Source organism: Panthera onca, chromosome C1, assembly GCF_046562875.1.
Source record: "Panthera onca isolate mPanOnc1 chromosome C1, mPanOnc1 haplotype 2, whole genome shotgun sequence".
Lineage (NCBI taxonomy): Eukaryota > Metazoa > Chordata > Mammalia > Carnivora > Felidae > Panthera > Panthera onca.
Genome location: NC_138346.1, coordinates 129,927,386 through 129,954,202, shown reverse-complemented (window position 1 = coordinate 129,954,202; position 26,817 = coordinate 129,927,386). Strand labels below are relative to the sequence as shown.

General features: G+C 36.4%; 1 protein-coding gene across 2 annotated transcripts in view; it reads right to left on the bottom strand.

The window, feature by feature from the left end:
• Positions 1-26,817, bottom strand: part of VAV3 (vav guanine nucleotide exchange factor 3) — a 362,968-nt gene that overhangs the window by 12,666 nt on the left and 323,485 nt on the right. For both annotated transcript variants that reach the window (XM_060625198.3, XM_060625200.3), the window contains 4 exons: positions 21,538-21,572; positions 14,865-14,981; positions 14,218-14,305; positions 8,293-8,422 (listed from right to left, as the gene is read on the bottom strand). In XM_060625198.3, the coding sequence (XP_060481181.1) occupies positions 8,293-8,422; positions 14,218-14,305; positions 14,865-14,981; positions 21,538-21,572 (370 nt within the window). The remainder of the gene's footprint in view (positions 1-8,292; positions 8,423-14,217; positions 14,306-14,864; positions 14,982-21,537; positions 21,573-26,817) is intronic.

The window sequence follows — 26,817 nt, the reverse complement described above, 5'->3', positions numbered from 1 at the left end:
GCAGATTTGGAATGGGATCGGTGGGGTATCAAGAAAAGAGAGCTCTCAGCATTGTACCTCAAAGCTGGGAGCCTCATCCAAATTTTAGGAAGGAAAAGAAGGGATTCTTCTCAATTTAGATAAGCTGCTGCTTGTTTTTCAGGAAAAAGAGATGAGAAAGACTACAGGCTTTGATCAGAGCTGCCATGGGAGGGTACTCTAGTCAGGGGACAGCACGTACATTGAGACTAGTTTTTAATTTAGAATATAAGGTCTATGGGGAGGGACAGTATAAAAGATGAAAAATATTAAAACATAAGGACTACTTTTTGAGCTTTTAAACATTAAACAAGATGGCTTTCAATGAGGTTATCTGAATCTGTAGAATTTCTATCTGCAAGCTATATTTCTGGAGGGACCCTGGGCACTGGCTACTAATTTTTAAAGCTATCAGGTTTGGGATAAAGATGCCTTATAGTAGCTAGTAAAGCTCTCAAAGTAAGTAAATAAAAAAAAGAAGTCCAGCATGACCTGATAACGAAGATGTGCAACTATAGTTGATCAGTTTCCCAAGAACAGTAAATTCTGTGGACATCATAGACACGCTGAGGAAAAAGAATTTTAGAATGTCCGCCATTTGTTGTAGCTCCTTTAGCCCATAGAAGGGAGTGGATACTGGGAGAATATAGCTGAAGCCCAGGTAGTGGCAGTAAGAAATCCAAGTCCCAAGGAGAAGGGCTTTATAAATGCATTAAAACATGTCAAATGAGGCTAAGGTAGCATTTCACATTGGACAGCAATATTGGAAGTGGTGGCAGGAGTAGCGGGCACAGGAAGAGCTAAAGCATACAGCACTACCCACGTGCCAGACATTGTTCTAGGTACTTGACATATACCAACTCTTTTAAGGCTCATCAAATGGGCTTTAAACACTATGAGCCAGTATTGCATGATGAAGTAAACTAGGGAAACTGTCCCTTTCCTGTGTCATACAAGCAGCACTTGTGGGGTATCTGTTTGACAAAGGAAGCCTCTCATGACACTTCTTTTGGAGCTATTGCTTCACAGAATCACTGGAGACATTAATCTAATGTATGTAATAGGTGTTTGAAAAACACTGTATTCTATTAATCACAAAATTATTAAATATCAGAATTATTAGGTTCTCATTGTGTATCAAATATTTTATATGAAGGAAGTTTCAGACATAAGTCTTGGAAACTCTCATTGGCTAGAAGTGCGTTCTCTTAGGAAGACAGTGCATTTTACTGCAGGAATGTTACGATCCATTTAAAACACTTGATTGTATTAAGGTAATGGTTCCCTTCTAACCCCCATCTACTGACTGCCTGTCTACCCTAATAATATAAGTCCTCTTACCATGCTAACTTATAGACAACTGATAAATAATAAGTTATAAACAAACAAAATAAGGATGGAGAAATTTTAAATTGATACTATGAGATTGTAATGGGTTTGAATGGTTCCAAAAGACACGTCTACCTAGAACCTCTGAATATGATCTTATTTGTAAAATGGGTCTTTGTAGATATAAGCTAAGGATCTCCAGATGAGATCATCTCACATTCAAGTGGCCTCTAAATGCATTAGGGTGGGCTGTGAACGCAATGACAAGTATCTTTATAAGATACAAGAAAAGGACAGGACACACAGAGGAGAAGGTAATGTGAAGACAAGGCAGAGATTGGAATCACGTCTCTATAAGCCACGGGATGCCAGAGATTCCCAGTGGTCACCTGGAAACTATAAAAAAAAAAAAAAATACATAGAATGGATTCTACTTCAGAGCCTTTAGTAGAAACCAATCCTGCCAACACTTTGGTTTAAAATTTCTGGTCTCCAGGACTGTGACAGAGTAAATTTCTGTTTTTCTAAGCCACCCAGTTTATAGTAATTTTTATGGCAGCCCAAGGAAACTATTATAATAGGATTAAAACAAACATTTACATTATCAGAATAAAATTGAATCAAACCCAAATGCCAAGTGATCAGGGAAAGGGAGGACAAAAGACGGAGCATAAGATAAGGAGATCAGAAAATAAGGGTAGGTGAAAATGGGTATGTTGAATTACAAGCACAAGAAGGTAAAAACTAAATTAAGTGGATGTTTGAGGAGTTTGTATGTAAGAGGTAATAAATATTGTCCACTGTTATACTGTGATTAAACTAATAAATGGTAACTAAGGCATTGTCAGGATGTTTCAGGAATTATCAGAAATACAAAAGCTATATTATGCATACTGAGTTAAATAAATATGAGTGATGCAAATTGTTTAAGTTTCTAACACAGTGTCTAAAATGAAGCTCATGTGCCTTGTCAGATGGTTAGTTGAATAATGGGGACACACATGTGGAAGGAAAGAGACCACACCAGGGCAAAGCCACGCAGGCTCTGGCTCTGACTTTGTCCTGCAAGGTCATTTGTATGGTCCCAGTGACCAAAGATTTTGTTGACTTCTGAGGGACTGCTATAGTATTTGTCCCCAAAAGGAACATACTGATGTATATTTTATTTTCAAACTGACCTATTTACCCATGATTTTTCAAATATCAACTACACATAGTGCTTTAATACTTGCTATTGTCTCCCATGGACCTTATTGTCTGACTTCATTTATTTAGTCCTCTCTGAACACATGTTTCATGAAAGGCACTGTGCAAAGTGCAATTTGAGAATGAGGAGCAAAGAAGTCTGGTTCCTAAGGCTTGCGGGAACATAACACCAGAATAAATCATTTAACCTATATAAAAATAATACTATATTCTATGTAAACTATGAAATGAAGGTGTTAATGATTCATAAAGCTCTATCTTCAACCCAGACCACTCCTTCTGGTGCCAACTGCCTACTGAACCATCGAGTATGCACAGGTAACTAAAACTTCGTGCAAAACTGAATGTTTTACCTTCTTCTCTATTCCTCTTATGTCTCTTCTGTTTCCTGGTCAGTCAGTGGCTTCACCATTTGCCAGTCGTCCAAGGCAAGTACTTGTGTTTCATGCTTGTACTACTGCTACCTCAATTCTCTTATCCAATCAATTCAACCTCCAGAAGATACCCAAATCTACCATAGTTCTGTTCCACTTTGAACTCAGTCCAAACGAGCCTCATTCCTCTCTTAGATATCTGCAATAACTTCCTAACTCACCTCTGTTCTGTCCATGCTCCCTTCCAAGCCACTCTCATGGAGTAGATAGTGGTCTTTTAAAACAATGTAAACCAGTTCATATCATTTTTTGTTTATAAAGCTCAATACATTCCCGTTGTAGATATCAGAATGCACCTGCTATGCTCCAAACATGTTGGCCTTCCAATTCCTTAAACATGCTACATTATTTCCTGATTAAGGGCCTTCACACAAGCTACCTCTCTACTGTGGAGTTTTCCTACTCTCCGCTACCTCACACCCTTTACACAGATCCTTTACATTTCACCTAGATGTGACTTTTTCTAAATGTCCTTCCCGGACACTGCAGGTTAAGTAGGCCCTCTTATCATACACTTTCATCTGTGCTTCTGCCTCACAAGACTTGTCAAAATTTCTGATGATTTTGTGAAGTTGTCTTCTGCTTGTCCCTGTCCACCAAACTGTCCATCTTATTTACTATTGTAACTCCAGCATGTGGCACAGGGCCTGGCACATGGTAAGTGCTATGTAAATATTTATTCAATAAAAGAATAAACGAATAAGCAAATACAGTAAGGTCATATGTAAGGAACAGATGGTTTCAAATATGACCTACTTAGTATTCTACATACCCCCAAATCCGTGTCCCAAGCTCCCTTTGCACCTAGAGCGGGGGGAAAAAGCAGAATGCTGCTGCCATTTTCTCTCAATCTTGTTACAGCTAATGGGACGATCTCTCCATTTAAAAATTTTAATGCTGAAATTATTCATCCTTACAGTAGCAAGAATAATATGAAGAATTCCCATATACTTTTCACTCAAACTCCTCAAATGCTAACATTTTACCGTGATTGTTTTATCAATCTCTATTATTATTCCTGAACCATTTTAGAATACACTGAAGACATAATGCCCTTTACCTCTAAATACTTCAGTGTGTATTTTCTAAAGCCAAAGACATTTGCTTCTCATATATAATCACGGTACAATTATCAGCAAAAACCTAACACTATTACTTAATCTAGAAACTTGAAAATTTGTTAACTGTCCTATGCATGTCCTTACAGCAAAAATAAGTAAATAAAAATTATTTTTCAGGCACAGGATTTAATCCAATACATGCTGTGTGTACTCGTCTCTTCAGTCTCCTTACTTAAACTGAAACAACTCCTCAGTCTTTGTCTTTTAGGGCGTTAACAGTTTTGAAGCATACAGGGCAATTATTTTGTAGACTGTCCTTCAAATTGGGTTTGTCTGATGTTTCCTCACAATTAGCTTCAACATATGCCTTGTGAGGGCAGGAATACTACCAAAGTGATACTGTATATTTCTTAGAACATCACATTATGAGGTACAAGTGATCTACTTCTTCTAGATCAAGTAGATGTTAACATTGATTACTTGATTAAGGTGCTTCTATTTTTCCCTTTGTTACTAACAAGTTCTTGTGAAAAGATACTTTGAGATTATGTGAATATAGGAATAACCAATTTTTTTAAAATTAGCCAGCTCTTCTCTATGGTCCAACTAATTCTCCCTAAATAAGAACTTGGGGAAATGTTTAACATCTCCTTATGGGTCATGAAATAGCTAATCATGCAACTTCTCCTAGTGTAATGGTCTATCAACATTCTACCTTGCCTCCTTCCCTCATGCATACAAAGAAAGAAATCTAGGATGCTATTTCTTAAAGCACATAATAAAATATCTAATCTCATTCATCATTCATCAGATGAGAAAGCTGAATTCCAGACAGGCTAAGTGACTTGCCTAAGGTCAGACAGCTACTCAGTAGCAGACCTGAAAATAATTAAGTGCTCATTGTAGAGCATGAAAGGCAAAAGTCAGTTCAGTGCCCTTCAAATACATAAGCCTTACAGATATACTGGATGTGTTCTAAGCCAGATTTTCTGTGCCAGTTTTTGGCAAGTAAGATCCACAGGACAGAGCAGAACATCTTCCATGGAGTCACTGCAATTTCTAGGGAAGCACAACAGCTCACTGCTATGCCCGAGTTCTCTGTGTTTTCTTTCTTTGTCACTTTCTTTTCTCTTGGCCACATTCATAAGTCATTTCAAAGGCAAAAATAAAGTCTCAGAGCCCTGGGAGAGAGCATTGCCTACAATGGGATCCTCACCTAGAAATGTTGTATGCTTCTTGCCCAATCTGGACTCCTGTTTAATTCTGACCAGTATCTTTTTGTATGTTATTCTGCATTTGCGTGAGGTAGTTCTGCTGTCATCTTATCATGTTTTACAAACTTGAAAAATAGTTGGTGATTTACCCAAGAATATTTTAACCTGGACTTGTACGGAAGCAAGCAGCCTCTTCTACAATGCCCTGGAACTTTCTTTTCCAAGGTGACTGTACTATTTCAGGAAAAAAAAAAAAAAAAAAGCAGGTTGCAGGAGTTGGAACTCTAATCTCAACCTCTACCCAGAACATAGGGTGGACCTAGGCATTAGCTTGCCTGCTCTGCTTCCTCCAAAATCTTTTAGAGGTAATGAAGAGGTCAGGGCACTATCCAATCCAGTATCCCAAGGCAATACTTCCTGGTAAAAATTATTTCTAGATAATATGTAGCAGCATAGCCAAAGCTATGAACAGAGGTGAGGACTATAAAGACAATGTGCAAAATCTTTAGGTGGTGTTCTTCCTTCCCTCTTCTGAGAAGTAGGGTATGCAGAAAAATAGAAGCAGTGTTTTAATGAAGGGTTAACTCTCAACCAGGATCTGGTATATAATAGGCAAGGTATACTTGAATATCATAAAAGCAAAGATGTGAATTTCTATGAATTATAATTAGTAACTCAACTCAGAAATGTAGGAAAATGTTTGCTGTGTGAGGAGTTACTAGTAGTGATGGTGGTGTTAGTAGTCATAGAATCAGTTGTAGTGGATATTTATTGAGTTTTTACCATGTACCAGCACTATGCTAAATGCTTTACAACTCCTCATTTAACTCTCAGAACCATCTTAGTATTCTTCCTGTTTTATACAAAAGTGAGCATAAAGTAAATAAAACACAGGGAGAGTATCATAAATTTGATCTAAGATTATAACCATGCTGCACGGTAATGACCGAATAATCTTGGAGTCCAGACCACTGTACCCTTATTTCTGACTGACATACTAACTTACTCCCTCCTTTCTTTCTGGTAAGTTTGTAAATGAGATATTCCCTGACCACCCTATATAAAAACAGCAAACTCCCATATTCCACACTTGGCTGAGTGTCCCCATTAAAACAGAAGCTCCACAAGGGCAGAGACTTGTCTTCTCAACTGCTGTATCCCAGTACCTAGAACAGTGCCTTGTCTGGGTCAGGTATTTAATGTCTGTCTGTTGAAGGAATGAATAAATGGCTAACTGATAAACAAAACCAAACCCTGACAAAGATTAATTTTAAATGAAGATCTGCTTTTACTTCCTGACCTTCTTGTGCAGGTCTCTGTGTGACCTGCCCGAGTCTTTTAAAAATACCAGGCTTGGAGTATTTGAACACATAGCTCTATTTGTTGAAAAATTTCCTGTAGCTCTCATTGATGTTCAAAATCGTTCTGTTGGCTATTCTCTTTTTGTTTAAAAAAGAAAAAAAAGGCAAAATGTCTATAACTTCATTCCTAGTAGCTAAATAAGTCTGAGCTTTAAATACTTTGTTGAACCCTAGAGACAAATTTTAGATTAGGCAACTCCGCTCATTGCTGGACAACATCCTCTGAACACCTACACGTGCCGAGCACAGAGAAAGTGCTGGGAGGAACCATGCAGGGCAATACGCGGGCTAATGACCTTCCACTAAGATGGGACATCTGCTCTCCCTGACTGCCAACCTCTCCCACCTTGGCTTTCTAGAACTAAGGGAACTCAAACAGGATTTTTAGTATAATTGACCTCCTTGGCAACATTTGTTATCTCCTGCTGCTAGCAAGGCAAAGTAAAGGACTAGTAGGAAATTATACTTTTCACGTAGGGAAAAATATCATTAACTTTGGTAGTCTTAAGAAATTTGTAGGAAAACACTAGACCAAAATACAGAAAGGTAACTTTGAATAGGTGTTTAAAGTTTCAAGATAAACTGTGCTCTATTTTTATTACACAAGCTTGGATCATTTATTACCAATCCTTGTGAAGAGAACAACTATTCAGTTATTCAAATAAAAAAATCTGTTAGTTGATGTGACAAATTACTTGTATATTTACTTATATACAAGTGTATGAGATTTTACTGATGTTGTTAGAGTCCTGTGAGTGTTACCTGTTTGCCTTTCAGTTTCTGCTTTCGGGGCGGTGGGGCAGGTGTTGCGGTGGTGGGGGGGAGAGCTAAAGTTATATTGCACGACGTAAATTCTTTTTTCCAATGCCTCTAGATATTCCTGTTTTGCTTAGGCTAAAGATTCTAAGAGTAATAAAATTGTATCCATTTCTCCTCCAAAAGGATTTTACTTAGAAAAATAATAATATAAGGGAAGAAAATCACACTTCCTTCATAGAGTTTTTCATCACAATGTTCTCTTTACATGCTGCATCTATCTCCAGGAAGATTATGTGACATTAAATGAGGATGAGAAAACAGTTTTGACTTGAACTCACACTCCAACGATAACATGCTAATCTTTTATGATTAGCTGTGGCATAGAGTTCATGCTGCAAGAAAGTGGCTCAGTTATACTTGTAAATACTGGCATCAGAGGAAACATGCTTTAGCCATTTCAAAATTCTGAAAGTAATCACTGAAAGGGAACCATAAACATATTTGGGATACCAGGTGAGAAGGGAGAGCTGCACACCAGCCTTGCTTAAATACTGTTAAACAGCATTATGACCACAAACATGTATGAGTTAAAAAATTTGGCTAATATAAATATCACCGAAAAGCATGAAACTTACATATTAACATACCCTTTACATTTCTAAACACAAATGTGACTTTTAATTTGGCACAAAAAGCTATGTCTAGACATGTTCATACACCTGTTGGTTCATCTGATTTTGCTTAGCTCCAAAAAACCAACAAAAACAAAACGAAACAAAAAAAAAACTCTGGCTAAATACATCAGTGTATTAACTGGCTATATTTCAAAATTTGTAATAAAGATGTTTAATGTTACTGTGCCTCCAATCCTTATGTGACAGCAAATTGTATTCTTAATGGCAGTACTCACAGCTGTGGCCTGCTCTATTACCCCTCTGTCCAGCTGAATGTTCTGGCTCCTTGTATGGAAACTGTAGGGTCGTATCCAAGGTTCTAAAACCTTCTTTAAGAGAATGATGCTTGTAGTACTCCACAAGTTCCTTTAGGATAAAAGATTTGAAGATTATTTTTGATAAGGATAGTTTTGATTTCAAACACCTGAACATGAACACATAATTATATACAACATAAGGATGATTGAGTTAATGCCAAATTTTCAGTAAGTATATGGAAGGGTAAGCAAATGATAATCTCTCCCTGCTTTCTGGATGTACATGACATCTAACAAGTAACTGTCCTTGTAACTCAGGCCACTGATAATATGAGTTACCTCTTATTGTTGTTCATGGATAGAGAACATCCTGTTAGTCTTCAGTCAGATGTGGTAAATGAAAAGAAATCATACTAACCTTTAATTTCAGAACAGTAATTATTGTTCTTATTTACATAATACTTGTTTTTCTAAACAAAAATGAAGAGACAGCTGTTTGCTGAATATATAGCAATTTCTACTTTCCTGCATTTCTTTCAACGTAGCAGGAAAACAAACTTTGATTCTAAATGTTCTTTTCCCATGGTAAACTCAAGTTCATAAACCACAAATGCTACTTGACATTATTTCTGGCTTACAATGAAGTGTTAGTGCCCTTCCATAGCTCTGCATATCAGCTGCTACTTACAGAGGTCAATGATGTAGTACTTTCCATTTTCCCTTATACCTAATTTTCCTTAAATGCACCCAAGCCTAATATAATAACCATCCACCATGTCCCATGCTAAAATTTCAGGAAATTTCTAAAACGTCAGTTTCATAGACTCTGCACAAATCTGAATCTCTCTACTTTAATCAGAAAATGAATAATAATTCATAATGAAAAAATAAATATTACTAGGTAATACTGTAGGTATTATAATGTTTCTTAGAAATACCTGACATGAAAAGCAAAATCACTTTTAACCTTATTATTCATTACTTCTATTACTGTTTAGAACAAATAGGGTAAAAGTAACTCATTTCCTCTAAAACCCATACTGTCATCAACTCAGTACCTCCATTCAGTGGTGATGTTCAAAGTTTCCAAAACAAATCAACGGAGCCAAAAATCACTCAAAAGAAGTAAAAAAGAATCATCAATGATTTATATCATTTATGATTTACATTATTTTTTACTAAACTCAGATAAGTTGTGTAATGAATTGTGAGGGGAGTTCCAGAGGTCACAAAGATTATGAAGGTAAAGCTACTGCCCTCTAGGACTGTTCACTGTTGAAGGAAAGTTAGGGGTTATGGGCACCCAAAGGCAAGAGAGAGAATTTCCTTTTGTGAGCCCAGGGGAGAGGTTGAGGGAACAATTCATGATAGAAGTAGCCTGGCTTAAACTGAAGAACAGGCAAAATTTCAGAAGCCAGGAAGGAGGGAAAGATTATTTTAAGTAGAGTAGTCAGGCTGGAAACAGACATAAAGGTGACTGAGTAAAGGCCACATTCATAAACCAAAAGCAACAGGGTTCAGCTGAAGCACTGGATAAAGCAAATGAAGATTCTTCAACTCCCACATCTGTAAAATGGGGATAATAAGCCATTTCACAGACTATAGTAAAGAATGTAGAAAGTGCCTGGTACATGTGAATAATCGTAACAGCTCCCACGAGCCCATGTGCCAAGCTTCTCACAATCTGCACACAGTTAACAAGAGCAAGGCTGAGTCCTCATTGATACTCAAATCTCAGGGAAGTTACCAACTTGGGCAAGGTTGCCCAGCTGATGTCTGTCTCCAAAGCTTGTGCTCTTAACTACATCATACTATTAGCAAGTAGTGCCTGGCAAATGTTAATATACAAAAATGGAGGCAAAAGGGAAGGAGCATTTGCCAAGTGTCCATGATGTACAAAGAACTTAGTTTTCTGAGATATAAGATGCTAGGGTTTTATGCACTTTATCACTATTTATAGATATATGGAAATCTATTCATCTATCTACATATGTTTCTTCTTTCTTTTTTGAGCCCAAATTATGGGGTCCTTGATGAAGCGAAGGCATCTGGAATCTGACTGACTTAAAAAGAAAAAGAATCAAAATACCAGACAGAAGTTTATATCCTCAATGTGGCTTCAATAGTCAGAAAATGGCCTTCTTTATAATGTTTTTAAAAAATAAAAGGCAATATTTTGTAAGGTCTCTGCAAGAACTGTACATATATATTGTGTTGCTGATGCAAATGACATCAAAGCAGTGTTCTCTTAGTCTTATTATTTAAATTGAGGAAAATGTGTTTTTTCTTTAACAAAAATATTAAAATAAACCTGAAAGTAACTCTAAGCCAATAAGATGAATTTCAATGTAATTTTGTTATAAATACTATGAATTTTATGCATTATATTATGGATTAGGATGAATTAAAGCTTATGTGAAGTTGGCTAGAAACCACGGAATTATCACGCTGAAAAGGACTTGGTCATCATTTCATACCTAACCATCTTCAAATTTTATGGAAGGAAGAAAAAAATGACTTTTCCAAGGCCTAAGGGTCATGCGGCTTGGTAAGCTACAGATACTCCTTTATCACTTCACTAAGCATGGAAGAGATTTTAGCTCCATTTTTACAGTCTTATGAGGGTAAATCTTCCTACATGTTTCTAACTGGGTAGAATTAAATTGTGCCACCATGGGTCTTTTCCAATTTATGCCTTTATGCTTTCTGTATTTTAGTCTAATCCACCCTTGCTTTAGCAGTCATTGACCTTCAGGTACTACAAGTAAATAAGAAGACTCTAAACAAAAGAAATCGCTAAGCTTTCCTTATCTCGCACTGACACAGCAGTGTCAACAATTCAAGCCTCTCTGAAAAATAATGAGTGAGAGAGCCCATCATTCCAATTACCAAGGAAACAGGCAATGGGGCTGATTTATAAACAGCATTTGGACATGGATTGCCTGGCATACATGAAAATTAGAACAAAATTAATGCCTTGTAATCTGGATATAGAAATTCATTTAGAATTTGAATTTAATGACTAAGAAAAACAAAGATTTTGATTAGCCAAGCTATTGAAACCCAAGGGGAAAGCTTCGGTCACAACCACCTAAGGTCAATCTTTTCTTTAAGAAACTGGTTAATTTAAAACAAGTTCTGGAGTCTGCTTGCATTTCACATCCTTTCCAAATTAAAATTTAATTCCAGGCCCTAGTAAGTTTCACAGGTAGAAGAATATAACTTTACCACCCATAATGGGAGGATACTGAACTATTCTCAAGAAGCAACTCAAACGCACAGACCATTATGTACTTTTAATGGAAACTGTATTGTGTGACACCAACATGACAAAAGATCATTCCTTGAAGTTGTATGGGCCTGATTTAGAGAAGCCTCTATATTGCTGGAGTGAAACCAAAGGTGCCTATTAATTCTCTCTCTCCTTGTAAAGGGGCTGCTTACTAAAAGCGGAGCCATTCCTGCTGATCAAGTATCCATGTGGCGTTTCTGAGTTGAGGTTTAAAGGACAGCAACTACTGTGAGGTTCTTGCTACAGATGGATTTGCGAATCTGAAAGCTGCTTTAGAACAGTGGAGTCATTTTGAATTCTACAACAACGTAATGATTTCACAAGGTAAGGTCTCCATATAAGTTTGTTCAGCAAATGAACAGAAACTAAGGCGAGGGGCGGCTCCAGACTAGTTCCACTGTTTAGCAGTTTTTACAGTTATTTGCTAAACCTGACAAAGGGTTTGCCCAAGACAGAGTTTTCAGCTCCTTATCTTTCTTTTTACAATTATATCCCTTTGCTAATAGTTTTTAGTTTTGTTGGAGCTATGCTATTAATTGACTTCCCTTCCTTTAACCACTGTGCTATATGCTTCCTTACAGAAGGTGCATTCCTCTGGATATGGAGGAAAAGAAAAACTATGTATGTGTCTCTAGCAATGGCATTTCTGATATTTTATACCTACCATATAAGGCAGAGTTTGCTTTAGCTCTGCGACAGTACTCTCAATTCCCTTTCCAGGACATCACTGCAGAAACTTTCACTACTCTCTGGTGTACATTATTTGAATTCTGAGGCTCTGTTGCTTATACTAGAATCACAGCTTTGTATGTAGATAGGAACTCGAGGACCTATGTCTGCTAATCCAGGTCATGAAGTATTTACTGGCTTTTTACTTCGAACCTTAGCTGCTGATGAACTTTCTTGAGCTGAACCCAGGGACACAAAGCTGAATTGATTGGCCCTTTCCAGTGACTATTCCTTTCATCCTCTTTGCTTGTCTCCTTGGATGGGAGTTCCTTTTGTTTCTTTCAAAGTCGGCGAAGCTGGTATTCATCTTTGGCCCTACAGCATTTTTTTTTTTTTTAAGTCTCACGTATTAACTATAATACCGTGGAGCAGCCTCATTATCATCCATGGAAGTTCTGCAGGTGAAGACTCAAGCCAGTATGTCTCGCAGCGATGTGGAGACCCCCTGTGCATGCTTTCATCATGTCTCAGCTGGGGCTGCCATTCATTATTTGTGCACCCACTTGCCACCTCCCTCCTAAGGTTTTCATTTTAGGAAAAACCTCCTCAGGTCCAGTTCTCTCTGTGCTCAGACTGCCTGTTCCAACAGAACGTAAGTCAGTTCCAGCAGGGAGGATGCCTGCATCTTGGCTACTAATTTGACAGGGCTCACATTTTCCAGGACATAATCTTGATGCCGATCCTTAACTTGTGAATTGGAAATGTGATATTTATGTCCAGAGAGGTTTTCTGACTTTTCTTTCAACTCAAGACACTTCCATTTCTTTAAAACATGAATCCCTGTATCCCCGTCTCGAAGCAGTTCTAAATTTTTAGATAAGGCTTTCAAGCTGGCCTATTTTGTAAGACTCTCTTACGTTCAGTCTTTAACTTTAATGTTTAACATCTGCAAAGTGCTTTGAGATGTTTTCCGGAGGATGCAGAATGTATCATTTGATTGATGGTTCAATCAATGAGTGGTCCTTCCCAAAGTTACTCAAAGTACTTACAAGTACGTTTACAAATGCATCCTGTATCTCATGTCCAAATTCTTCATTATCTCAAGAAACTCTCAAACTTGAGAAACAGACTTGAGACCACTTTTAAGGAACTTTGAACTTTTTCTTTACTGTCAGCAATGCCTATATTGTGCCATATACACACTGTCTTTATGACATACATAATATTATGCGCTAATAAAATTACTAAGTTGTACTTTTTTAAATCGTAAGACTAAAGTAATCTTTGTTCATTTGAAGCAACTTGGTAATATGCTATTTCAATTTAAATATATAATGCCTATGATATGACAACTGTTGTTTGGTAAAAATGTTACCCTGTTAATATTTAATTTTCCAAGGTAATGAAGCAGAACTATGGCTCAAATGATTTAAAATAGCAGAAACTACAAAAAAGCTTTTCCATTTGACATTATATTGCGTTTTGCATGAAATGAACCTGTGAGAGGTATTTCACCAATTACAATTTTTTGGTTATTATTAAAAATACCTTCCTTTGCCCGAATGAAGAGATAGAGGCAGAGAAAGGAAGAGGAGAAAAGATGCGTATGTGAAGATCTGCTCTGTCAGTCAAACACAGGGCAAAACACAAATAACTGAAAGTGGAGTCAATTTGTCTGATGCTCTAAGAATCATAAATAGTGTGGAACTCTGAAATATTATCTAAAACCTGCAAACTTAATTTACAGTGAAAAATGAGTGGGGCAATATACAACTTAATTGGAATTCTTAAAATTAGAATTTTCAGGATTCTGTTGCAAAATTACAGAATTCTCTTTAAACAACTTTAAACATAAGATTTCTAAGAAATGATAGAATTAAACTGACCTTTCTAATTAGAGCAAAATAAGGACTACAGATTGAAAAGAACTAATCAATGCTTACCATTAAACTTTTAAATTTTCTATTTTCTGCAATGTGAAAAAAGCCATCTCTTGTTAAAATCTTGATGTGCTTTGCTTCATTATTGTACCTGTGGGCAACGAATAACGTATGAATATAAATGTGTTTTTAATCAGTAGAAATCAATAATTACCAGAGGGCATGCCCCAATAAAATTATAGGAATTAATTCTGAAGACAAAATATATACCTATGCCAATACACTGGCGACAGCTAATTAACAAAATATATTTACTAGATTGTTTGAAGATACAACCAATATTTGAAGTGTGGGGGGGTGTTAGATTTGACCAACCATTATGCCCAATTTATTAATTTCGAGAATATAGAAAAACAAAATAAAACAAAATCTAGTAATATCTATTTTTAGAATTTATAAGAAACAGACACATATCAAATCACCAAAATACAATGTTATGAAAGAAATCTAATATGCCAATTAGCAGTCTATAACACTTAATACTGTTTTTCTACAGATATTTTCAAGTATTAATGAACTGTCTGGATGGATACATTATTTCAGCTGCAATTAGAACCTTGGTTTTTAACTTTAGTGTTATACATGTCAGATGGTCTATGCAATTATGAAAACAGGAAATCTATTTCTGTAAAAGGACTTGTCCTACTTACTTAATGCTAATTGCATATTCTCCTGACTCTTTGGTCCTGTGCCTCACAAGGTAAGTACTATTTACCCTATTAATAAGTTCAGTCTCTGCCTGCAATCTTTCCATTGCTCCAGCATACCTGAAAGAAAGAATGACACAGAAAAGTTGGGTAACGTACCTGGAACAGACAGAAGCTAAAAATAGGTATCTGTCGGGATTTTCATTTAGTGGCAGATCTGAGTTGTTTTTAACTTTACTTCTATACTAATTACATTGCTTCAAAAATAATGCAGAAAAAAAAGTCCTTTAATAAGAGAAAAACAAATGGTCTACAAAGTTAACCACGGTGAAGTGAATAGTGCCTAACACATGGTAAGCACCCAGTTAGTAAATAATTATCAAATAATAAATGGGACAAGAAAGGAGTGAGTAGGTATTGAGTTAGAGATTTATAGGTGGTTTAAGAACAAGAAGGAAAAAGACTCGTAGGGAGAGACTATCATGCATAGGACATACACACATGCACACACGTGTACGCACTTACACACTTACACACACACACACACACACACACACACACATGCACACCCAGGACCCTCTGAACTTTCACCTTTTCTATGTATAGTATGAAATGAAACCTACTTTGGCATCCTTTTAAGAAAATTCCAGTACAATTTATTTAAAAAATTTTTAAACGTTTATTTATAATTAAGAAACAGAACATGAGCAGGGGAGGGGCAGAGAGAGGAGGAGACACAGAATCCAAAGCAGGCTCCCGGCTCTGACCTGCCAGCACAGTGCCGGATGCGGGGCTTGAACTCACAAACTATGAGATCATGACCTGAGCCGAAGTTGGACACTTAACCGACTGAGCCACCCAGGTGCCCCAGTAACAATTTATTTTTAAGCAATTATTTTGGGGGATATAAGATTAATGCTTATGGTCCACAGTTTGGATAACCAATTTTCTTAAGAACTTAGTTGTAAGTAAAATTTAATTTAAACCCCCCCCCCTTTTTTTTTTTTTTGAGAGAAAGAGTGTGTGTGCAGGCACACGAGCAGGGGAGGAGCAGAGAGAGAATCTTGAGCAGGCTCCACGCCCAGCATGGAGCCCTCCATGGGGCTTGATCTCAAAACCATGAGATCATGACCTGAGCCAAAATCGAGAGTCAGACACTCAAGTGAATGAGCCACCCAGGCACCCCTAAAATTTAATTTTAAAAGATAGTTATTTTCAATACCAGAATTTAATTCTTCCTAAACTATCTTCATCTTAAACATACCAAAATTCCATAACAGTAACAGTTATAGTCAAAGGCCCAAATTCAATGTTAAAATACTCTTTAGTGACCCTTTCACATCAAATATAGGTTTTACATATTTGCACAATATAGATATTTTGGACAATAAAAGTCAAAAGGAAAAATTTTATGTTTCCACTGGCTCTCTTTCAAAACTTCATGAGTTAATATTCCAGAAAATTCTCTCATTCATTTACAGACTCGGATAACTTGGTATAAACACCTGCCTTTAACTTACACTAAGTGTTTACTTAAAACACAAAAGTTTGTTGATGGAGGATATGTGAGATTTTCACCAAGTACAGAAGCAGAGCTGAGGGCATTTTATGCAGATGGTACCTTGGGTTAAGAGCAGTTATGATAACCCATGAACTACGAGTACCTGGTATGATCTGGTCACTCTTCAATCTTATCTCTCACAACCCCCTTCTTCACTAGTCTCTAGGCTTCTTTCAGGTCCAGAAATTCACCAACCGCTTTTTGATCTTAAGAATCTTCTCAGAGACTGTATTCTTGCCTGGAAAACTCACTCCACACACATTCCTTCTTATCATATAAGCTCAGAGTGAGGTCTTCTCTGACCATCCCATCTGAAGAATGTTGTCCTGCATCTCACATATTCCACTCCATGATTATTACACTATCCTAATTTCTTTCATAGCACTTACCATAATTAGTATATAGTATATGCATTACTATCAAAGTAACACAGAAACATAGTTTTAAAAATGCAATCTGTACAATAATAATGAAAAAACAGCATTACCCCATCTTAGCAGCTTTCTATCCCAAGTTCCATTTCAAAAGCATTTTATCTATTTTTTATTTGTGCTTGCATATTTCTAAATAATATCAAACTACAATTTCTTAAATTATCAATTTTTAAGTGTCAGGAATGAAACTCCTTTCTCTTCCCTTCAGGCTAATTCTGTCAGTGTTGTTCCTCACTCTTCCTTTTGTAACCTCTACAAAGCCAAGCCATCATCTGGCTCAGTTCTGTCATGTTTGCATAGTCAAAGAACACTTGACTCCAAAAAATAATTCAAGTTTTTGTTGGCTCAAGCTTTGTCTTACAAATTCTTTTCAAATTCTCCAAGAGAATGATAAACTCCTCAATGATACACTTCTCAACACCATATACTGAACCTGTCCATTTGTTATCATATGGAGACATTCATTTCTTCTGAGCCCTCCACCCTCTTGTTCTAATCCATATTACTTGTTCTCTAAACCTGCTCAATTATTATAGTACCGGGACATCCCTTTGCTCTCATTTCCTGGATTCCGTATTTCCCTCTTTTTGGTTTATTAGCCCATCCTTCAGCTTCCTATAAATGGATACATGGGTTGTAATAATACTCAGAAAGCCTCACATCTAGAAAAACATTTTTATTTTACTTAATACAGAATTTGCCTGGGTATAGAATTCTAGGTGAGAAATTACTTTGCTTCTCAAATTTTGAGGCATTGTCCTATTGTCTTCTAACTTGGAATTCATTGCCATTCTATGTGATCTGATCTCTTTTTGTCCCTGAAAGCTTTCAGACTGTTTTCTCTATATTGCAAATTTCAAGATAATATGCCTTCAAGTTATGTACCATACATTTTAGTTCGATATTATCCTTAACTCTCAGTAACATCTTTGACTTGCAGCCATATATCCTTCAGTTCTAGGAAATTTCTGTCTTGTTTCTTTGATAATTGCTGCTCTCAGTTTTCTCTTTCTGGAGTTCTCACTAAATTAATGCTGTCCTTGCTGGATCAATTGTCTAACTTCTCTATCTTTTCTCCCATATTATCTATTTCTTTAATTTTCTGGAAGATTTGCTCAACTTTGTTTTCCAACTCCTCTACTCAATATTTAATTTAGAAGAGCTCTTTCTTGTTGTCTGATTTTTCCTTTTATAGCACATCCAGCTCATTTCCATGGATATATTGTCATCTCTTAATTCTGAGAATATAAATTAAAGGTTTTAAAAACACATCTTTCTACTGCTCATTCTAATGTCTGTGTTTTTCCTGGTTTCTTTTTCCCATTTAATCTATTTGTTTTCTAGTTCAAAGCTTTTCTCAAGTATCTGGTTGCTCTTTGTCATTTGTTTACATTTAGGAGAGAGACATCTCTGTGGGGACAGGAAGCACCAAATTAGACTTGCCAGGTAGGAACCTAATCATTTGGCAAGAACCTAATTTCACGGGGCAGGATAATATCCAAATGATTTTAGGTGTTTTGTTTTATTTTGTTTTCCACTGAGTCTATTCAGTTTCTTTAGAGAAAAATCTTCCAGATCCTGTCTGGATGCAAGAAAGGTAGTCTGCATGTATGAGACCCAGGTGTCACAGTACTGGAACTGAGCTATACAAAGGAACTGGGCATCCTCATCAGTCAGTATGGAGACCTTCCTTAATTTGACCACTCTGTTTGCAGTATACCATCTCTCCCAATCTCTGCTGGGATTGCTCTAAGTGTAAGCCCTACATGGCTCAATTTTTCCACATAATATACCTTCTAACTTCAGTGTCTCTTGCTAGGGTAGGGGGAAAAAAGTTGTCTGACTACTTTGGAGAATGGGGTAAGGAACCTTGGCATCTGTATCCTGTTCTTCATATGGATTTCAGACAGTTCCCTGGTTTTAAGCCCCACACCTCATTCCTGCCTACATGATACCACCCACAAAATCAGATCACATACAAAGAATCAGAAATCAAAATGGCATTGGGGTGGAAGTTAGAAAACAACAGAGCAATACCTTAAGATTTAAAATGCAAAATGATTTCTCACCTAGGTTTCTACACCCAGGCAAATGAAGATAATCACCTTTTCTGTTTTATTTCATGGCCAACCCAGGAGACAAAGTTTACCTTGTGCGAACAAGTTGTTTTTACATGGACATGTAATGAACAGACAAGGCAATTGGTGAAAACCAACTTCTTAATGACTTGAGAACCACGTCATCATTCAGTATAATTTTCTCTAAACGGTTTAGTTTTTCCAAAACTGAAGGTTCCATTTTCCAATATACTTGACCATTTTGTTCCCTAGCAGAAAGCATTTCACATGAAATTGTCTGCTTAGTGTGAATAAATTGTCCAAGTTTCCCAAGAAAAAGAAAAAAAAATTTTTAAATTTTACTACGAAATGTCTTTATTTGCTCCTATATTCAAGGCTCTTCCCTCATCTGAACATCTTGATTTTTTTTTTTTAATCCTTCAGGACAATACCATTTTCTTTCCTTCTTTCTTGCTTTCTTTCTTTCTTTCTCTTTTTCTTTCTTAATGTTTATTTTTGAGAGAGAGAGACAGAGTGCAAGCAGGGGAGGGGCAGAGAGAGAGGGAGACACAGAATCTGAAGCAGGCTCCAGGCTCTGACCTGTCAGCACAGAGCCTGACGCAAGGCTTGAACTCATGAACTGTGAGATCATGACCTGAGCTGAAGTCAGACGCTTAACCGACTGAGCCACCCAGGTGCCCCGCAACAATACCATTTTCTAACTCGTTATATTTTCAGTAGAATTTTACATACTGGCAAGAGTGCATTTTATTTTATTTATTTATTTTTTTTTTTAATTTTTTTTCAACGTTTTTTACTTATTTTTGGGACAGAGAGAGACAGAGCATGAACGGGGGAGGGGCAGAGAGAGAGGGAGACACAGAATCGGAAACAGGCTCCAGGCTCTGAGCCATCAGCCCAGAGCCTGACGCGGGGCTCGAACTCACGGACCGCGAGATCGTGACCTGGCTGAAGTCGGACGCTTAACCGACTGCGCCACCCAGGCGCCCCAAGAGTGCATTTTAAAACAAAGGGTTCAAAAGCTAATCTCCTGCGCCCTGAATGGTTCCAAGGTAACTTATCGGTTTATTTCAAAAAATCCATGCCTTAGTATTTATCTCTAACATCATTACCCTTGTAACTACTGTGTCTAGTTATGTGAAAAATAGTAGAAGAGAAAGAAGTTCATCATCACACTCTCATGATTTTACCAGTTCTTGGTGTTGTTCACTTTGATTATCCCCACTATTAGCTCTGTTCTCCAAATCGAATTCCTGCCAGGATTATGGTTTTTAATGCCATGTAGTTCTGACCTCAAATTTGTCTTAAACTAAGTAAAAACGTAGTAAAGATCCCCAGTTCTATCACAAGCCTGCTATAATTTCCTCAGCAAGCTCAGTGCTGAAGCCCAGGGAGGAGGTCGAGAAAACATAATAGCTACAGAGGACAGCCATGATGATGGCGGACACAGCAAGAGGGCTGATGGGAAGAATCCCACACTTTGGCCAGTCTAGTTCTACAGCAACTGGGCATTTTCTATGCTTTGGTTATGTAATACAAAATAATCAAAACACTTAAAAAAATCAGGCAACTCAGGTGTTCTATCTACACCTGCAAACTGAACTAGTACTATATACTCTCAGAATATCTCATTTATATACATACACTATTTACCTAATTTGGATGCATATATTTTGTATCAAGAAGAGGAAAACAGATGCAGTCATTTTAAGAGGAGCCAAACACAAAATTTAGGGAAACAAACATAAATAAGTAAATAAACCCACGTTTTGTACTTGGACAGGCAGTATGGCAATGTACAGATGGGATCCCTTAGAATCCTGGCTCTACTGCTTACTAGTTGCAGAGTCTTAACCTTTGTTTCCTCACTGTAAAGATAGTAACAACCTTCCTCATAAAGATATTGGAAAACAAAAATGAAACATGTAAAATACTAAGCACACAGCAGGTACTTGGTATATATTAGCTATTATAGGAGGATCATAACTATTCTGGATCCTAAACACATTTTTCCCAGTTGAAGATATCACTTCCACTTAAACTCATCATGTCTAAAAAGTAATAACCACTATCTTCTCTGCTTCCTTATTTCTATTAGTGAGAAGGCTAGCCTCTACGTGGTAAGTGGGCTTCGTGTAAACACAAAACTTTAGACACGGATACATCTTGTTCCTCTTATATTACAATTTAGGATCTACTGTCCTTTCTGGGCTAATTTTTAGTTTCAGACAATGGAAGTATATCTTTTTCTCTGCTTCATGGAATCTACTCTTCTAAAATACAAGATACATAGTTGCCAAGGTTCCATTCCTTTCTGTGGCTGTTATAAGCTTTGAATTTACAATCAAATACGTGTATGCATACACACACATGCATACACACACACACACACACACACACACACACACACACACACACGACTTTGATGAAATTATGGAAAGGCCAGCAATATATAAATTCATTATGGTGTTTTGTTGTATCTGAAAACACCTTTAGCCAGGACAATAGAAATGGAATGTGGTTTAGTACCCCTACATTTAAGGCATCCTCAAGCTAAGGGTATGGTATTTCAACTTAGCTACATAAACATTTCTAATACTTACCAGGGTTGGCAAGAATAATCTACTGGTTTGGGGACCTGAGATATAAAAAGGCAAAAAAATAGATTAAGTTTACTTAAGGGAAGCTTTTAGAAATCAATCATTAATTCACTTCAGCTGACTCAGCTCTATAAAACCCTAAATAGCACACTCCTGGAACTATCCATTGGCAATTTTATACAGAGTGAATCATAGTATATGTCAGGTAAGTAGAAAATAATTCATTTCATTTTAATTCATTCTTTCATTCATTTTACCGCCACTGTACCTCCAAGAGGAGAGATAACAGGAAAAATATGAATTGGAAGTCTTTGGTATTTATTATTAAGGCAGTTCAATCCTATCATAGAAAATTAAAATGAAAATGTTAGGAAAACCAAATAGCACTCGGCTTTCCCAGAAAACAGGCAAAATAAACAATACATATTGGAAATAGACTCATATCACAAATTCTAAATTCTGATTTTGAAAACATTTTGATGCTGAAAAGTCATGGGAAATATTCATTTTTCCCTCATCTATGGAGATTTGCAAAAGCGAAAAATGTTACATTTTTCTAACCAAATGAAGACAGAAAAAGAAAAAAAAATTTCTAGTTGCTGATTGCAACCAGAAAATGAACAAAGCCAAATAAGATATGTTAATATTCAAGGAATAAGAAAGAAAATACATACTATTAGAGGGCAACAAAGTTTATAAATTCCTAAGAAAGGACAAGGAGTATAGATAGTTTGTTTTGTATTTAGAGATTTTTCATGAATCATCTGAGTCTTTGATGTATACATCCCATAGTATTCCTGGGCCTTTTTATATTAGGTGATTAAAAATACTTTTATCCTTAATTTGCAACAGAGTTCTGATCAATGTAAATATGTCTCTTAGCTATGTCAGTTTTCATAAAGGGTTGTTACTATTTTGACCTTCCAAGATAATAGTTATATATAACAAAATTATCTTTCTGGACAGAACATCTCCGAAGTTATTAATATTTAAATATTTCTATACTGTGGATCACATTTTTAATGTCACCACCATATAAAATCCTGATACACAGAATATAATATACTACACCCATTCAAATCCTGCAAATATTTTCTTATACCAGGTGTTTTCACAAACAGTAATCAATCTTCAACGATTTCTCTTTAGATGATAAGATATACATGGCTTCTGAAACCTGATGGAAAAGTAGTTCCTCCTTCCTTCTCCCTCTTTGTACCCTTTAAATTCATGTTTAATCCTAAACCAATCTTTCTTCCTAGAGAGAAGAAACAAAAACCAAAACAACAAAACTCTCGCTCTTCTGTGAGTGTATTCTGATGTGTGAAGCACCAGGACTATCTTCTCAGCAATGATCCCCATAACCAGGGTGGGATCCTGTCTTTTTCCATCTGTCATAGGCCCTCCCCACTTCTTTTTTGGGACCCTTTCTTATATAAAACTATAGATGATTTTCTTCTAGATATTTTCCTATCTTTGAATATATTCTCATCTTTGACCATTTTTCCCGAATGCTTTTTTCTACCTTCATCACTGGCTGTTTACACTGTCAAACTTTGGCTATGGTCATACAGTTTTTAAAAATATTATACTGGGAATATAGCACACATGTAAAGTAATATATATAAGATATGTACTTCTTCCAGAAGTACATCTCATAGAAGTTAGATGGGACAGTTAGAAGTGAACTTTCTGTGTTTGTTTGGCTGGAAATGTCATTACTTCATCCTAATGAGGAAGATAGATTTCTAAGTTAACTAATTTCCTATCAAAACTTTGAACATATTATTTTTATTGCTTCAGATATTCAAGTCTCACATTATAGAATCTCCATTTGGTTTTCTTTTCAATGGTTCCTATTTCTCTGCTGAGGTGTTCCTGTGCATTCATGATGAACATACTTTCCTTTATGTCCTTGAACTTAGTTACAACTGCTTTAAAAATCTTCTCCTGTAATTCCATCATTTGGGACATCTCAAGGTTGTTCTCTCTTGATTGCCTTTTCTTTTTTGAGTATAGTTTGTGTTTTCCTGATTCTTTATACATTGAGTAGTTTTGAACAATATCTGGGACAATTTGAACAATATTCTGTAGAAGCTCCGGATTCTGTGATGCTTCTACAAAGAGTGTGATTTTTCTTAAAGCGGGCAGTTAACTTGGCTGAACTCCAACCGCAAACTCTCTTCCCTGTGGTGACTGGCAGATGAATTCTCAGTGTAGTTCTTGCAGCCTGAACTGAGCTCCTTGGGAGTCTGTACCACATGGCAAAACTGAGGCAAAGCTTATAACACAGAACTTGAGGTTCCTCCCTCTTTGACACTGTCCTTTCTAAGATTTCCTGCCTCCCTTTCCCCTTTGTTTCCTTCGAACTCCACACTCTGCTTCTTCAAGCCAGTGATGCTGTGAGGTTTCTATCTGAAGTTTAGCTCCCCTGCATAGAACAGCCCAGCCCAGTATCTGTCCTCAAGCCAGTCATAAAACCAGGAAACTAACCTAGCATCATCCCCTTTTTCTGAGTGTCAACTCTTCTCTTAGCCAGTGCCTTCAGATTGTTGTTGTTTTAGTATCTTGCCTGGGGTTTATAGTTGTTTTCTGTTGGAGGATTGATCCAAAAGGGGCTACTGGACAATTACCAAAAATGGAAGCTTTTATTGCCTTCATTATTGCTGTTGTTAGATATGAGTCAAATGATCAACCCTTTATAGGTAATCTGCATTCTCTTTAAGGTTGGTTTTAATATTTTCTCCTTATTTTAGATGTTCTCAAGTTTCACTAAAATGCATCTAGCTGTTGATTAATTTTATATATCCTTCTTGACTCTTAAGATTGGTTTTATTGTAAGTTCTGGAATATTTTCAGCCATTACTTATTTGAATAGTGCTTTTATTTTAATGTTTATTTTTGAGAGAGAGAGAGAGAGAGAGAGAGACAGACAGACAAACAGAGCACAAGCAGGGGAGGAGCAGAGAGAGGGAGACACAAAATTTGAAGCAGGCTCCAGGCTGTCAGCACAGAGCCCGATGCGGGGTTTGAATTCACAAACCATGAACCCATGACCCGAGCAGAAGTCAGATGCTTAACTGACTGAGCCACCCAGGCACCCCTTGAATGTTGCTTTTTCACAATCATCTCTATTCTCTCTTTCAATAACATGCATATGAAATTTATCATTCCATTCTCTGTTAGATTTCCATTTCTTAATCTCTCTGGACTACTCATTGAGAAGTTTCTTCAGATTTGTCTTCCAATTTTCTATCCAATTGTGTCTAACATATGATGTAATGTTTCCATTAAAGTATTCATTTCACTATTCTGTCTGATTCTTTGTGAAATATATCCAGTTAACTTAGTGACCTGTTCTCTTCTTAGACTTTTATTCTCTTATTTCTTCAGCCATATTAAATATAAAAATTTGAACTTCGTATCTGGTAATTACAGTATCTGCTGTCTTTGTGTGTCCAATTCTGAATTTTATTTTTCCTGCTGAACTTTGCTTAAGATGGTTTCTTTAATTAGGGATTTGATGATCCCATGTTGTGAACTTATATTCCCTAGGACTGTATCGATAGAAATCCTTTGAGGACCATGTGCAATGAGGCTCCAATCCAGAAACAATCTGTACTTGTATTGGAAACAATCAACGTGGAATCATTTTAAACTGTTTGTAGCTTACAGTTATTTAGGTCACAGAGCTGGTATGAATTCAAGCCCCACACCTGGGTGGTTTTTGGATCTAAGGCTAGGAATTCTTAGGGGAGACTGCTTTCTTTTTTCTTCCCAACCCAGGTCCAAGATGAGGAAAGGCATATCTTCCTCTATGGAACTGTTTTCTTCTTGTTCATCCACTAAGGACTCCTGGAGTCACAGAGATACCCAAATTTGCACTATGCTGCAGCTCCAGGCTTGGTCTCCAGGTACCGTATTACCAGAAATAAAATTGTTTCATTTATGCTCCTGTGTTTTTCTCAGTTCTAACTTTCTCTCTGAACATTTAAAGAAACTAGCACAGCACATACAGAAGAATAACTCTTGAACTCAGAATGGAATATTCCATTCCCTGATAAACAAAATGTCCCAGGGTCAAAAGAGATACCACCTTCTAAACTCTTTCAATCTATCCTTCCTCCCATCTCTCCTCCTACTAATCATCACCTAACATATCCTACCACTAACGAATGAATCTATAATTGTATTAAGTAAGCACTAAAATTTTAATAACTATTTATTAACTTTGAGCTATAAAACAGCATTTAGCTAGTAGCCCCATCCATAATTAAGTATTCCTCTACAACTCCTTACCAGCTTTAAATTCTGAATGCGTTTTTCCTTCTAGTAACTGAGTCACCAAATACCATTAAATATAAGCTGATATAATTACTGTCTACCATTGTTAATTACCTAGGTTCAGCTAGGAACTTTGGCTTGCTTTTTCACCGCTTTGTTCATCCATACCACAAGATGTATTAAATATCTACTTATGTGCCAGAATATTCCTAAAATAAAAGTTCAAATGTTCATTTTATGCCTTATGTAAAAGGCTGTACAAGCATAATAGCACTTGGTATATGAAATGTTTAATATTCTTGATTTGATGTCTTTAGGTTCCCAAACATCTTAATGTTAGAATGTAGGAGATTTCCTGCTACCTGCCTACATACAAATATCATTGTTTTAAGTATAGGAATCCTAAATCTTGTTCATACAAGCAACAGAAAACTAACTAAAAACTCATTTTACTTACACAAATAAGAGTGGTATCAAAGTTAAACAGTTTTTAAAGATTATTAGATAAAAAAAACATGTGACATTAGATCACAGAATCAATAGAATAGCAAATGCTTTTTGGTTCCCTTCACTTTTGAAATTAATGAAGCTGGAATGAGTAGAGTGAATTAGTCTACAGACTACATTCTGAAATAAAGGATGGCAGACATGCACATTTATAATATTAAAGAGAGTCTGTAAATATAGAAAGGATTGAAATATTATAGCAAGCGAGATAATTTAAGGATAGTTTTCTTTAACCATTAACTCCATTATATTAGTAAAGGAATTTCATTTACTTCAAACCATTATGAACTTCAAAAGTTTCATAGAAAAATCCACCCTAAACACCAAATTATGATAAAATAATGTCACCTTAAACAGAAACTTATAAACCTAAAAAGGTACCAGAGAGTACATTTTATGTTATATTCATCCATAATATTTGAGTAAATACTCATTCATTCTCCTTGTATCTAATGACATCCGAAAATGCCATTATGACATTAAAGAAATAGT